The sequence below is a fragment of the Camelus dromedarius genome, chromosome 13 (assembly GCF_036321535.1).
Source record: "Camelus dromedarius isolate mCamDro1 chromosome 13, mCamDro1.pat, whole genome shotgun sequence".
NCBI lineage: Eukaryota > Metazoa > Chordata > Mammalia > Artiodactyla > Camelidae > Camelus > Camelus dromedarius.
In genome coordinates this window covers 61,811,066-61,827,648 of record NC_087448.1, presented here as the reverse complement: position 1 = coordinate 61,827,648, position 16,583 = coordinate 61,811,066, and the positions used below count along the sequence as shown (strand labels likewise).

General features: G+C 31.1%; 1 protein-coding gene across 6 annotated transcripts in view; it reads left to right on the top strand.

The window, feature by feature from the left end:
* NBEA (neurobeachin) overlaps positions 1–16,583 on the top strand; it is a 536,299-nt gene that overhangs the window by 57,319 nt on the left and 462,397 nt on the right. For all 6 annotated transcript variants that reach the window (XM_031465874.2, XM_064493205.1, XM_064493203.1 and 3 more), the window contains exons 2-6: positions 2,948–3,179; positions 6,676–6,776; positions 7,023–7,118; positions 11,932–12,053; positions 13,763–13,889. In XM_031465874.2, coding sequence (XP_031321734.2) covers positions 2,948–3,179; positions 6,676–6,776; positions 7,023–7,118; positions 11,932–12,053; positions 13,763–13,889 — 678 coding nt within the window. The remainder of the gene's footprint in view (positions 1–2,947; positions 3,180–6,675; positions 6,777–7,022; positions 7,119–11,931; positions 12,054–13,762; positions 13,890–16,583) is intronic.

Sequence of the window (16,583 nt, the reverse complement as noted above, 5' to 3'; positions counted from 1 at the left end):
ATAAAAGACCGGTTGTTTGTACCTTTTCCTATATGCTTTAAATATATGCAATATTTATATGCTTGATAAATATTGAACTGTTCATTACAAATGAGGAATAAATATTTCCCTAATATTGGAATGATAGTCTTATAAGCAGTTAGCCTCTTTAGCACTAATGTATTAAAAATTATAATAAAAGTAAAAAAGACCATTTGAAACCATAGATCTACTCTAGAACATTGAAAATAAATATTTTTATAGCTTCTGGCAGTGAAATCAGGGAGCCATAACTTACTCTTTTGTAGTTAAATGATGTACAGAAAGGGGCATTGTTTTTTTAACTGTGAAAGTTGGAACCTTAGGCTTCACATAATAGGCTGATTGTTAGAATTACACATTTTAATTGTTAATTCCTTTAAAAGCAGAATATTTTTTGTTACCACTGAGTCCATCTGTGTTATTTACACATTTGATAATGGTTTTTGGGTATACCAGATTCTACTAAAGCGTTTATAACTCATTAAGGAGATTATTCTAAGCAATTCTTCGGTGTTATCTCATTTTAGTGTATATGAATTCTTACATTAATTTATTCAGAGGCTCATAGACTTAAACTTTGGTATCTAATTCTTTTAGGTCAGTCAGTAAGTGTCCACATCATTGTTTTTCAAACCTATTTATTTCTCTGTATAGTTGACTTCTAGAGAACCTCTTCTGAGTTACTAATCATGGGTCTATGTATTTAATAGTAGCAATTCACGTCAATTGGACATATAAATATGAATAAGTAAGTAGTTCTTTGGTGAGATGATGGCATGGTGAAAATGATGTTTGAGTTGGTTTTGATAGGTCTACAAGTAATATCTAAGAGAGTTACATGATCTACAATAATTTACCATTTGCTGGAAATTAGGCATAGATGGCTGTTTCATGATACTTTAGATGAATGTGATTAGTTGACTACATTTTTTAGCTCAAAGTTGGGGTAAGAGAACGGGTAACATCTAATGTTAACTGAATGCTAACTATATGCCTGACTTTGTAACTAAGTGCTTATAATCTGATTACTTTATTTAATCCTCACAGCAACCCTATTAGATAGGAACTTTTATTACCTATTATAGATCAAATAACTGAGCCTTAGAGAAGTAGCATCATTAAAAGTCACATAGCAAGTGAGTGGTGTCGCTAAAATCGGAATCAGGAAGTTTGAACTCAGAGCCAATCTCTTAACCACTCTCATGGTTATTTTTGTTAATAAACTAGAAATAATAGGAGTTGAAGTTGTCTCGCACTTAGATGTAAAACCAACCTTTACCTAGAGAATATCTAGATCAGTAAAAGGTTGGAAGTGAGCATGAAGGGCTAGTTTCTTGTAAAGTTGAATTTTGGAGCTATTATAAAGAAAAATATGTACAGAGTATAATATTTTAAAATTTGAGGATATTTTGTTTTTAAATTCTTAAATTTTAGAAGACTTTAAAAATATTCTTAAGTGAGATTTCATTGCTTGTATAGACTTGTGTGAAGACAGACTTCTGCTGGGTTTTGATCCTGGGTCCTCTACCTACTAGTTTGGTGACCTTTTTGCAAGTTACTTAAACTCTCTGTGCCTATGATTCCTTACCTGTAAAATGAAGGGAATAATAGCTTCTTTGTCATTAGTTGTTGTGAGAATTAAATTATTCAGTACATGTAAAGCACTTAGAATAGTATTTAATGGCATGTGAGGTGAGGTGGTGGTATTATTATTACCATTGTTTATCCTGTTTATATCACATTTATACCACATGGTCATCCGTCATATTAATGAACACCTTCCACTGATGGAAAATTAATTCTACTTCTAGAATCTAATAACTAGTCCCTGTCTGTCCCTAATCTTATTTTCCTTTGCTTCCTCTTTTTCAACTACTCACTATGTCCTTTTTTATACTTTATGTAACTTGTAAGCCACCTTCAACCTTTTTTGGAATAAGGTGGAATATACATAAATGCATATAAGCATCTTTATTTCTAGAATTTAGCTCTGTTAGTACATTTTTTTTTCTTGTCCACAGATACATTTTTAGTTCTTAGTGCAGCAATTTCTAGTCTTAATAAGTAAAAATTTTGATGAATAAATAAATGACTTCAAATTTGTCAGGAAGTTTGTGTATGGCTATTATTTTCTGCTTGAATTTTCCACATTTTCTCTAGACCAATAAAGATCCAATTTTCATTGTTCTTTCTTAAGAATGGTACTTATAACTGAATAAAATAATTCATGTGTGGTTTGATCAGTAGCGAATAAGAGGGACAGTAATACTTTTGACTCTTGGTGTAATGCTACAAGTCAAATATGTTGCCATTAAATCAACTCACTTTCCCAATTCACATGTCTTTTTTAAAAAAGTATTACAAGATATTAGATGTTTCTCTTTTAAACATTTTTAGCATTAATTCTATAATTTCAACATTTAGTATAAGTTTGCTAATGTCAATTTCATATTTCTTCAATTCTATAAGTGCAGACGAGACCCAGCTTTTCTTTTTCTGTTACATGTGTTTTATTTGTCAGCCTAGTAATATAAAAGAAAATGAATTTTTATGTCTTAAAATTTACCCTTAGTGAACGCTGCATCTTCTAGTATTTATCACTTTTAAGAACCAAACTGTTTTTTAAGGGAATTTGTCCTGAATCCCACTTCATAGTCATTTGCTCTGTTTGGCTTTTCTAGATTTGAAATTGTCTTTTCCCATTTGCAAAAAAAAATTAAATTTCTCTATGTGAGTTTTAATTTTTACAGCATCTTTCACTTATCTGTAGTGAAATTTTTATCAAAATTAGTTTTAGACTGGAAGACTTGAAATTTTTTAGAGTAGCTATACTTTCTTGCTAGTTAAATGTTTGGTATTATATTGTCTTGTTGTTAGATACAACTTCCCACATTATCATTAGTGATTTTTTTCTGTTTATTTTCAGCTGGTTGGTGGAGAATTTGACTTGGAGATGAACTTTATTATCCAGGATGCTGAGAGTATAACATGCATGACAGAGCTTTTGGAACACTGTGATGTCACATGTCAAGCAGAAATATGGAGCATGTTTACAGCCATCCTACGAAAAAGTGTTCGGAATTTACAGACTAGCACAGAAGTTGGGCTAATTGAGCAAGTGTTGCTGAAAATGAGTGCTGTAGATGACATGATAGCAGGTATGGGATTATCTGACAGGAAACGTATACTTTAAATGTTTATAAAGATTCATACAATTCTGTTTATATTCTATAAACAGAATTTTATAAATTCTTATTTTAAAATAAGTACAAATGTCTGGAAAATTTGCCTTTTATATTAAGAGAAAACCTGAAGAATGGAAGATGACTTCTGTATTAGACAAACATAATTACTATTTTGCTTTTCCAGATTTTAGAAAAATCTCAGTAATGTGGAATAAGTGCTATGAAATCTATTGGAAAAATGAATAGTACTTTTCTTTGTAGAATTTAATTAAACCTTCACACAAGTAAAATATCACACTACATGTCACATTTCTATAAAATTATCACTTTATTAAAAATATCTGAGCTCCATGTTCTTCAATCCAGCATATATGGAAATATGATAGGATATGCTAAAAGCCTTTTAGGACAAGCATGCTGTAATTTTTGGAAGTGTCCATTTTACTTTGATATTTTTTGGAGGAACTTTTGTATTACGATAAACACAGATAGTTGTGGATTAGAACATAAAATTTGCATGAAATTTCAAGCTAAAAATAGTAATTTTGTGCTTGTTCTGTGTTATTTCAAATAATAATTTTGACATCTGTAATTCTTCACCGTCAGTCCTTTACCCACCTGCAAGTCCATTTTCCTCTGTAGTTAGATGAACATTAGTAGAAAGTTTTTGAAAGGTGCTCCTGGAACAACAGTTTCCAAAAATATTCCCAAAAATAAGTTTAGAGTTTGAAATGTTGATTCTCTTAAGCCATGGATTTTCAGCATAAGTTTCTTCTGACATGAAAGAGTTTTTCACAATTCTAAAAGTACTAATAAGACTCCTCACAGTATCATCTTATGATCTTAAAAGTAGTTGAAATACTAGAGCATCCTCTATAATATTTAATTTTTGCATAATTAGTTATAATACTGGTAGAGCAAAACATTAAACAGGAAAGAATGGAATGAAGAATAAAGATGAATGCTTTTTAACGTAAACAATATTTCAGAATTTTTGTTTTTCTTATAGAATATATTAAAATCATTTCTAATGGCTTTCAAGGTGACATATATCTCTATTTAGAATGATTTAGCATTCTCTATATTGGTTACTAATGGTTAACTTGATGAAAAAGAGTTTCAAATGTAAAACATCTTTTTAATGAAGGTCTGGTACCATTTCTGTAAATTTTAGTGTTAACAGGAATTTATTTGTATAAACTTACATGTACACATATTGTATAGAACATGTGATCTTTGAATCTTCATATCTGGGTTTAAGCCCTTGATTTTTTCTCTTTAGTTTTCTTTTTTGTAAATAAAATGTCTACTTTATAGAGTGTACTTTAGAAAATGAGCCACAATTATGTACATGTACATACTAGTTTATTGGTACATAATTCATAAGCACTAAGATGTGAGGTGATAGTAAGCATGATAATAGCACAGAAGCTTATATCTTCGTGTTTTTTATTATATAAAGCTTCTTAATTCCTTTTCCCTTTATTCTCATTAGTGATAAAATGGATAACACAAAATTTTCACTTTGTTATTTTAAGCATTAAGTTTTAGAAAAATACCTCTACCTTACTTTTCAGTAGAGAAATTAAAATTTAGATAATATACTAATGAACCATCAGTAACCACCAAAACACTACTAAGTTTTCACTCTTGAGTGTTTTGTAGCATGCTAAGTTCAAAGAGGTTCTTTTTATTTAATAATGTGAAGGTTTCACTTGAAGGTGGTTGAACATCTATAGTAACCTGATAAAAGAATTTCATAGGCTTAGTATTTTTCCTCCTTTAAAAATCTTGTACAGAAAAGATCTGTTATAACAGATAAAGAAGATCTGTTATAAAATTAAAAACTGAGATAGTTGGTTATGTTATCTGTATAATAAATAAGAAATTTTAATAATTATGTAATTAAATACAAATATAATAGATCACTTTTGTGTCATATCAGAGATGAGGTAAAGATTTAGAAATAGAAGTTCTTTTAAAATAGTCCTTATAGGCAAACTAAGAAATATTCTTTGAAGGTTGCCATTGCAGCTAATTACTTTAAAATGCTTTATATTAACTTAAGAGTTTTAAGGGGCTTGGTTTTTATCTAGAATTCTTAGATGCAGATCTTCTGACTAATCTGTAATAACTATGAACATATTTGGTACTTGAATGGTGAATGACCTTTCCTTTAAAGATCTTTCTTTAAAATGACATTTCCACAGTTACAGTTTTATCATAGAGGTTACTTACTTCTAATGGTGTTAGGTAAAAGTCTGTCAACTATTTATTGATGAAAATAACCATATTAAATTTCTATTTTAAAATACATATATAATAAATATTTTTAAAGTCTTAAATTCCAGCCTTTAATCTGATATTGTGTAATATATATCAATAACCAATTATTTCAACTTATCCTAACCTAATCTTTTTATTAATTGATGATAAATTATTTAGAATGTATATGTGTATTTATTGTAATAACTTGTACAGTATCTTTAATTCTTAGGAAGTGCTTTAGAAATTGAGAAAATGAAGTATATATTTAGATGTGTAATTTCTTACAAAGAATAATTGATAGAGGTACTATTACTCACAATGTCCACAGATGAGAGAGTAATCAGAAATAAGAGATTAAATGTATGATTTTTCTTATTGTTCGGTGAGCTGACGTGTCTCTTATATGCACATAAACTCATTATCATAATGGATATCACTAGTCATGTGTTGAAATGGTACTTCCATTTACAGAGTAATGGGTAAGGGTGAAGCTTCTGGAGCCATACTGCCTGGGCTTGAATTTTGACTCTACCACTTACTAGAATGTGTTCTTGGGCAATACAGTTAAGTTATCTGTGCCTCACTTTACTCATTTTTAGAAGGGGATATTAATAATACTTAACTCAGGCTTGTTATGAGGTTGTGACGTTAATGCATGTAAACCACTTGGAATAAAGCCAGGCAAGGAGTAAGTGTTCACAATTGTTGTTAATGGCCAACGAATATTTCAGAAATATGTTTTATTAAGAGTAGATAATTCTAAAAGAAAATGAGGTCAGCCATCACTCTTACAGTTGAAAACGTCAAATTTACATTTCGTTAAATTGTTACAAGGTTAAATTATTGTACTTTTCTATATTTTTGCCTGCCTTTCCCTGTGTATAGCAGATGTGTGTGTGTGTGTGTGTGTGTGGGTGGGTGTGTGTTCTGTGAATTTATGAAATCTGTTTTATATAATTCTTCTGAGAACTTAATTCAACTGGTAATTCTGGTAGGAAAATCCTATAATTAAAATATTACTTTTTTGTTGTTTGATGATTTAAAAACTGTTAGAATGGCTATTCATGAGGACATCTAGCTATGTTAGATATCCATATATATGTAGAAATAACAAGATAACTTTTGTTCTTTCGAAAGTATATTACCTTGACAGATGGCAGCTCATGACTAGAGTTCAGAATAACTTTATTTTCCTTTGAAGATCTTCTAGTTGATATGTTGGGGGTTCTTGCCAGCTACAGCATCACTGTCAAGGAGTTGAAGCTTTTGTTCAGCATGCTTCGAGGAGAAAGTGGAATCTGGGTAAGCTGTGGTCAGAGGGAAAAGTATTCAATATCTGTGCATTAATATTTAATGTTCAACAGTTCATCTCTAGAGAGCTATAAACTTGAATTTATAATGGAAATTGTTCCTCTTAAACAGTTTAGTAAATGATTTAGAATTAATTTTCTCTCTAGTTAGTAAACAGTCCAGTGGTTAACCTGATGAATTAGGTATTTTTTTTTCCCTAAATTTGTACAGTGATATTTCTTTTTCTTGTTTCCTCAGCCAAGACATGCAGTAAAATTATTATCAGTTCTTAATCAGATGCCACAAAGACATGGTCCTGATACTTTTTTCAACTTCCCCGGTTGTAGTGCTGCAGTAAGTTTTAAATTCATGTGTTTATTTTTATTTATTTATTTTTAAGTCAACTCTATGAAGATATAACTTATATACAGTAAAATTCACCAATTTAAAAAATATTGTTTGGTGAGTTTTGAATAGTTCTGCAACTACCACCAACAGTCATGATTTAGAACAATTCCATCACTCACCAAAATTCCCTTGTGTCTTTTTGAAGCAAGTTCCCTCTCCCTAGCCCATCCCTTGCAACCTTTGATTTATTTTGTGTTTGTATAATTTTACCTTTTCTGGAGTTTCATATAAATATAATCATATAGAATGTTATCTTTTCTGTCAGGCCTCTTTTAATTACCATAATGCTTATGAGATTATCCATGCTGTAGCTTTTCAGTAGTGCATTCTGTTCCTTCTTGTTCTGAGTAGTATTACATTTTTGGATATACTACAGTTTACCCATTCACTAGTTGATAGACTTTCGGGTTTTCAGTTTTTGGCTATTGCAAATTAAAACCTCTATGAACATTTGAACATAGATCTGCAGGAATGTTTTCTTATCTCTTGAGTAAATACAAAAGAGTGAGATTGCTAGGTTTTATGTTAAGTGTTTAATTTCATGAGAAACAGATAAGTTGTTTCCCCTAGTGGAAAATTTTGCATTCCCATCAGCAACATATGAGAATCTCAGTTGTTCTGCATCCTGAACATTGTGTCTCTTTAATTTGAGGCATATAAATGGTTATGTCATTGGAGTTTTAACTTTGTGTCACGCTTATGACTGATGTTGAGCATTTTTTCTTGTGTTTATTGGCCATTATTGCATCTTCTTTTGTGATGTTTGTGTTTAGATCTGTTAACACTTTGTGTTTCTCAGTATCTTAAGAGTTCATTATATATTTGGGATATAAATTAATTTGTCAAACATTTTCTTCCAATTTGAAGCTTGTCTTTTTATTTTCTTAACAATATTTCTTGAAGTACAAAAGATTTTAATTTTGATGAAGTCTGTTTAAAATTTTCTTTCTTGTATGTAATATGCTTTTGTAATCTAAGAAATCAGGATCAACCAAGATCACAACATTTTTATTTTTCTTATGCATTCTACCAGAAGTTGTGTTGTTTTAGCTCTTACGTTTAGGTCTGTGATCCCTTTTGTGTGAGTTTTTAAAATACGGTGTGAGGGAAAGTTGGAGGTTAAGTTTTGTTTGTTTTACATATGGATATTGAACTGTTTCATAACCATTTGATGACGACGTAGTCTGTTCACACTGGATTATGTTAGCACCTTTCTTTGAAAACTATCTGACCATGTTTGTGTGGATCTATTTCTGAATATGCCAATTCACAGAACACAATGTATCTTCCTTTATTTAGTATTCATTGATTTTTCAGTATTTTGTAAATTTCAGCATTAAAGTCTTAAACGTTTTTATTAAATTTATTTATAAATATTCCATATCGTTTTATGCTTGTATATAGAAATGCAATTTTTTTGTATATTGACTTTGTATCCTGACCTTGCTAACTCACTTATTAGTCCTAGCACTTTTTAGTAGGTGCTTTTTTATTTCATTTTATACCTTTTTGCACTGGCTAGGACCTTTAGTTGAATGACACTATTTTGACTTATTCTCAGTCTCAGGGAAAGCATTAAGTATTTCACCATTAAGTATGCTGTTAGCATTAGGTTTTAAGACATGTCCTTTATCAGGTTGAGGAAATTCCTTTATATTCTTATTTGCTGGGAGTTTTTAAAATCATCACTATGTTAATATCAGTGTTAATTTTGTCAGCTGCTTTTTTGATTTTATTGAAATGATCATGTGATTTTTCTTCTTAATCTTTGTTAATGTGGTGAATTACAATGATTGATATTTCAGTGTTAAATCACCTTTGCATTCCTGGATAAAAACTACTCGATCACAGTGTATTAACCTTTTCATGTAGCATGGATTTGATTTGATAACATATAGCTAAGAAATTTTGTAGTATTTATGAGTGATTTGGGAATGTATTTTTCTTTTCCTGTAATATCTTTCTCTGGTTTTGATGTTATAAAAATTCATCATAAGATGAGTTGGTAAGTATTCATTTCTCTCTGTTGAAGAGTTTGTATAGAATTGATAATACTTATTCTTGAATGTATACTAGAATTCACAATTGAAGCCATTTGGGTCTGGAGTTTTGTTTGTGGGTAGGTTTAAACTGTGAACTTAATTTCTATAGTAAACATAGGGAACATTTGTTCTGAGGAAGCTTTGGTAGTTTGTATCTTTCAAGTAATTTGTCCAGTTAATCTAAGTTGTTGAATATGTTGGCATAAACTTATATGTTGATTGATTCACCATATCTTCTTATTAACTTTTTAATGTCTGTAGGATATGTAGTGATGTTTCCTCTTTCATACTTGTTACTAGATTTCTTTTTCCCAGTAGGTCTAGCTGGAAGTTTATCCGTTTTGTTGTTCTTTTCAAAGTACTAGCTTTCTTAACCTGCTTTATTTCATCATTTTAATCTACATAGTAGCATTGTAGAGAGTATGTAGAATTTTTGGCTAGATGAATTGTTTTCATTTCTGAATTCTGTAGTTCATTGCTGTGGAAGGCTAGTCCCTTAAAGTTTCTTGGCTTCCTTTCAGGTAATTGTGAGACTATAATGAAATAATATCCTATTTAAGCACTATAAAGTTGCAAAAAAATCATGTATTTATTGCTCTTTGGTCATAATAAGTACTTAAATGTCCTTGCAATCTTCCATTTCATCAACCATTTCTCTAATTTTGTGTTTTTTTATTAAAATTTTGTTATTAATTTATTTTACGTTACAATTTCCACCAATCATGAAAAAAATAGGAAAGTTTAAAAAAACCACTTTCAGGATGGAAGCTAATAATTTTATGTATCAGATTGTTAGAATAGAACATATATAAAATATTCTTTATAGTACTTAGCAGAGAAAATACTGTCTCTGTCCCTAAGAGGTAGGAGTTCTCTTAGATGTAATAGTTCTATTTACATACATATATACATTTCTAATACATTTTACAGAACTGCTGTTGATCTGATAACCTGGTAGACTTCAGTCTAAGGTATAGGAAAGGAGCAAAGTGTTTTGACTGAAATGTAAGCAAGTTGCTGTTTTACACATAGAATTAACAAAAATTAGCTAAAACAGAAAGTGTAACTCTGTTTTAATAAATTGCCTGAGTTGCCTCAGTTAAGGTTGCAGTTCATCCTGTTTTTAGCCATTTGGCCATCAGTTGCCTGATATTTTTATCTGTGAATATTTTCTATCAACGTGTAATGCATTTTACTTACACACACACACACACACACAATTTTATTTATATATTTTTAGTAGTGAATGTTTGAATTGTTTTTGCTCATGGGATATTGATGGACTTACCTATTCTCCTTTTCTTGGTTTTCCCTGCATCATTCATCTTCATGAAGGGTAGTTTAGATCAAAAATATATGCTATGTAGAGGAGAAGGCAGGGAAGGAATTAGAACTTTTATAATCATTATTTCATTTGAGTCATACAAGCTATATAAAGTAAATGATATTACTGTTGTTACATCAGTTGAGGAAACTAAGCCTCTGCAATGTAACATTGTTCAGTCATAAAGTAGAGACACAACCCAAACCAAAATTTGCCTGACCTTAAATCCACGTTTTATTTAACAACAGATTGGCTTAGTTTCAGGCATCTTACTTCTGCTAGTGAACTCCTGAAAAATTCAGATGGGAGCTGATTTTAAAATCCTTATAATTACAATGTTTTTGATAATCTGCTTCTGGATGACCATGAACCAGTGGCACCCTGGTAACAAGACGGTGCCTACTGGTTGGACCATTGCTCATAGCAGTGCCTTTGGATGATTAAAATTGTGATACCACTTGCTTTCTTTCCAAAATAAGCATATATACTAGGCCTTCTGAATTGTATTTTGTATTGTGGAAATGCCTTTCTATGCGCTATGCTGCCTCCAAATGAGCCATTTGGTAACATTTACTCCTTCAGAGAGCTAAGTGAATTCTACATGATTCATGTAAAGGTAAATGACAAATGTAAGATGGCATTTTACATGCTGTGTGGCCTCAATGGATATACTATTTAAATTTGCTTTTTGTGATTATGACCTATTTCATGAATCTGCTTCATTTAAGAAATAGTACACTGTTTCATTCACTGAAATAGTTAACTGAAAGCTCCCTATCTGAACATCAGAATCTTTTTTTCTTGCAAGGTATAGCAGATAAGAACATAAATTTTGGAATCAACTAGACCAGGAAACATTGACAGATACAGATTCCAGAGTCTTGTGGACTCACACAATGAGGGACACCCAGTTGTGGATACCAACATTATTATTAGGAGCATTATTTCCTAATACTTATATTTCTTCAATTTTGATTTGATTAATACCTCTACGACAATTATTTTTGGATTTGAAAGTTTAGCTTCTTTAATCAAGTGAAATATTACTGAAAACCTAACATAAACCATAGAAAGCTGAAAATTCTTAAACATATGTGTAAGGGACTATATATTAGTGAAATTGGAGGAGGACTTCTTGGAGTATAGTCTGAACTCTACTACGTATCTTCGAGATGAAACTTGATTTATTGAATATTTGAAAATTTAATGCTTCAATAGTCAACAAATAATATTAATAAATTAATAAGACAATAATTTCTATTTTTATATTTGTCCATGATTCTCTGATATTTATACAGTCACTGTTTTTAATCTATAAGAACCATATTTGACCTTAGTTACCATCACATTTTGTGTAACTGATACTTTTGTGTCTTTTTTCATTGCCTTTTAGGCAATTGCGTTGCCTCCTATTGCAAAGTGGCCTTATCAGAATGGCTTCACCCTAAACACTTGGTTTCGTATGGATCCATTAAATAACATTAATGTTGATAAGGATAAACCTTATCTTTATTGGTAAGTAATATGTTTAATTTTAGTACTTTTGTCTTAAGTATTTCAATTTTGTAAATATGTAACATAGTATCAGAGCAACATATTGAATAGAATAAATAAATATATATGTTAAAACTATAAATATGTAGTTAAGTTAGTTTATCTTACTCATTTTTTGTTGTTGATTCTAGGCAATTTACCTCACTTTTTTCCCTCTCAATTACAGTTTAAGAATCAAGGGTTACAGACCTCCTGTCTCTAGTCTGCACAGATCAAATGTGGGTTCTTAGTGAATATGCTAGTCCCTAATCAAGGAGGGGGAAAAAACCAAACTCCTACCATATTTCATTCACTTTGCCTTTTTAGTTACATAGTGCTGTGAGCATAGTTAAGATATGCTTTAAAAATACTGATTTTGAGGAGGGGAGGGTATAGCTCAGTGGAAGAATGCAGTGCTTAGCGTGTGTGAGGTTCTGGGTTCAAGCCCTGGTACCTCTATTAAAAATAATAATAATAAATAAATGCATAAATAAGCCTCATTACCTCCCCTCAAAAAATCTTTTTAAAGATATTAATATTGATAACCAAGTGAGAAATTAATCAGGTAAGATTAATTATTTGGTAGATAACTGACAGAATATAGGTCTGTCAACCATGGGTTGACCTGTAAGGACTCAGAACTTGGTAATTTTAGTTTACTGTTAATGCTAAGTAATAAGAATTCAAACTTTCATTTACTGCCTTACTATGTACTGGGCATTAAACTGCTTACATGCGTTATCTCATTTAATACTTTCAGTGCTCTGAAATAAGACTGCCTGAGTTTAAGTCCTGCCTTTACTGCTTACTGTTTATCTTGTGCTTTGATATCTTCAGCAGTAATATGAGAATAACAATAGTACCTGTCACATAAGAATTAATGAGAGCACATTTTTGTACAATGACTGGTTCAGAAATGTGAATGTAGAAAAATGTGAGCTATTAATAGCTTATAAAATCTCTTATAAAAAAGATTATACATAGATAGTAATGAGGGGAAGTTTTAATGAACATTTGAACTTCTAAACATAAGTGAGGTTGAACTTGAGAAAGGTCATTTTGGGAGATCATACATTTGTTTCAATAATATTGTCATTTGTTGAAGCATTTACAATGTTTTAGTACTGTGATTGAATTCACAGCTAGGAGGAGTGCTCTTCTAGAGGAAAATAACTGTATTTCTTAGTCATATCTTTTTTCTTTTTTTGACTGAAAATGTACTCCTTTTCTTAATTGACTGCATAATTTATCATACTTGCCTCTTATTTTTTATGAATTTGTAAGCTATTTTCAAAGATAAAGTAGAATTAGAGAGCAAGTTGTTTTTGAGAACATTTACTATATAAATGATTTCCATATTTGTAATTTTCAGGTGGTCATTGAAGGAATATTAAATCTACTTGGTAGGCTTTTGTTGCTCATTAGTTCGTTTTTATGTATTTATGATATTTTAAATTGAAATTTTAAAATATTCTCTAGTCTTCTGTTTTCCCAATTTAAATTCCTTCTTTTAGTTGTTCGACACGTTTTATACTTTAGTCTTTATTTGGTACATGTAATATCCCTTCTACTATATAGGGGAATAAGTTTTATTTTTATAATTTTTTTATATTATCATATAATAATAATAATTTTAGATATATTGTTTTTTATATTAGAGGGTATTATACTATTCTCAGTTTTCTTTACAGTTTTCGTACTAGCAAAGGAGTTGGTTACTCTGCTCATTTCGTTGGCAATTGTCTGATAGTCACATCATTGAAGTCCAAAGGAAAAGGTTTTCAGCACTGTGTCAAATATGATTTTCAACCACGCAAGGTAGGTATAAGTAAATATATGTATTGAGAATGACACAATTCACCATTCCCATTGTCTTAAAACTCACTTGTTATGACTTCTGTAATACTCTCTTTTATTGGTTTCTCATGACTGCTAATGTTTTTCTCTTATCTTTGTCTGCATTTTCTTTCTACTTTATGCCTAACTTTTGACGTAAAAAGCTCAGAACCTTTTGCAGTTTCTGTTTCTCTCACTCTCTCATTCTCTCTTTTGCTGTGATCTGTTCTGTGGCATTCTTCCAGTAAGCACTTAATTTATTTAGCACGTATTTACTGACTGCCAGAAACTGTTGGAGGCACAGGAGATATGACAGTGAACTAAGCAGGCAACATCCTTGCTTTTGTGGACCTTGTATTTTTTCAGAAATTTTATTCAGTTTCCTGATAGCTTTCCACTCTTAGTCTTATCCCTAGAGCTTTATTTTTCTCACATCCATATGAGATATTGCTTTTGTGGGTGTCTTTCTGGCCTCTCAACCACAGAATGTATAACACTGAATTTTCTATCCCAATCCCATATCCATTCATATTCTTAAGTCTTCTATTTTGATTAAGATGCTGCCATCTTTCTAGTAGTGGGCACTTGAGTCAGCTTTGTTCTTCAGCCCCTTTTGGATCTTTATATCAGACAGATAAATTTCAAGTCCTAAACTTTTATCTCTAATATATAGTTGTCACCTTTGTAGAATTCTTACTGCTTAAATTCTTCATGTTGCCCTCATTTTATCTTGGATTATCTGTCTACACCTCTTCCAAACTATTTTGTACACGAATACCTGATTTATTTTCCTGATCATGTTATTTCACTGCTCAAACCAATTATTTACGTCTTACTAACTATAGAATAAATGAAAAATTTTAACCTAGTCCTTCATGATTTGTATTTTATTTTTAGCTTTTCACTGAAATCTTTATTTTGGCAAAACTGAACTAGTAAGACATGATTCACTTTTTTTTTTTTTTTATCTCTTCCTTTTCAAATGTTTGATCTCTGGCATGAAATCATTTACTTGTCCTCTTACAGCTCTGGATCTTTAAATCCCACCCCATTGTCATGTTCCATTTCATATACAGTTTCTATGGAATCTCTCCCTGATTTGCCTTGCTTTGCTCCCCATATAGTCTTTCTTACAGCATAGTATTTCAGTATTTCTAATGGCAGTTATTTCTTTTAAACCTTTATTATTCATTTGGATGTGCATTATTTAGTAACTGTTGAGGTTTCTCCTTCTTTTTTTCTCCCTTCTCCACTTTCCTTGTTCTTTCTCCCTCTTCTTCCTCTAACCTTATTTAGTTTAGGTAAGAACCAGTTTTTAGACTAGAGGTGCAGACTTTAGAGTATTTGATTTGTGTATGTGTGTGTATGTTGTGGACTATGGATTTACAGATACTTAACTCTTTTTGTAAGTTAAATGGAGGTTTAAACCTTCAGATTTGTTGATACAGAGAGACATTCCTTAAGGAGATTCAGCTAGTCCTCGTAGTCTTGAATCTTGTTTCCTGATTCTGAAGGTTTCACTAGATTCTACTTCTTCAATAATGCTGGCTTCAAGGAGAGGGATGTTGCTCTACTGATAATATTTAGACCCATGAAATATACCTTTGCTTAATATCTATTTGAATATGGATATTCAGAGACCAAGTTGAAACCTACTTTTAAAAGTTCGGCTCAAAAGATAAAGAATAGAAAAACCAGAAAATATGCAACTATAACAGTAGATATATAGATATAATTTACTTATTATCTGCTGGAGTTTACTTGAAAGATGTTTCTGCCTGTTTACCGAATTCCATCTTTGTGTCAGAGTAACCATCCATTTGAAAGAACAAGGGACAGAAGTATAGTTGTTATTTCCACGTTTGCGGCCTAGTCCCCCCGCTCCACTTCCAGGTTCAAGAGTCTTTCTTAGGAATATGACAGTGAGATTGTCCACCTTCTTCAGGGCATACCTTGCCTCGTATCCACAGGAGTATTAATCCACAGGAACAGCCCTAACAGGTTTGATGAGCCCACAGAACGTGGAGGGAATGTCTTCATTTCTTTTTCTTTTTTTCTTTCTTTTTCATTTATTTTCTTGTTTGTTTATGATCCCATGTGCCAGAAACTGAAGAAAATATTATTTTGGATGGAGTTGTTAAATATCTGTTTTTATTTTTAGATGAGTCTAATAAAATATTTCCTTATGTGAGGGATAGTTTAATAATTATTTATGTTAAAGAATGTCAATTTAACAATAATTCGTTAATACATACTTAGAAAATAGCTATATTAGTACTGTATTTCTATATTAGTACTTCCAGTCAGTTCTGTTAATTAGTTCCTGCCCACCCCACCCCCCCTTTTTTAAATTACCAGTGCCTTTTTAGTTTAGGCTTCTATGGTTTTCTTACCTGGACTTTTGCAGTAATTTTCCCGTTTATCTTCATCCACACTTGCGTAACTATCCTACTTCCTCACTGCTGCCAGTTATTTTCCTAAATTATAGAGATGATCATTTCATTTTCCTGTTCAAAATTCTTTAGTGTTGCATAATGTATTTGCATAATGTATTATGCAAAAATAAAGGCCGATTACAAAAGGTGTCCTGTCCGTCTCTTTAAGAACTAGTCTTTGTCTGTTTTCCCACTAAACCTGAACACTGAGAAAAGTTTTGCCAAACTGCTGTGCTCCATG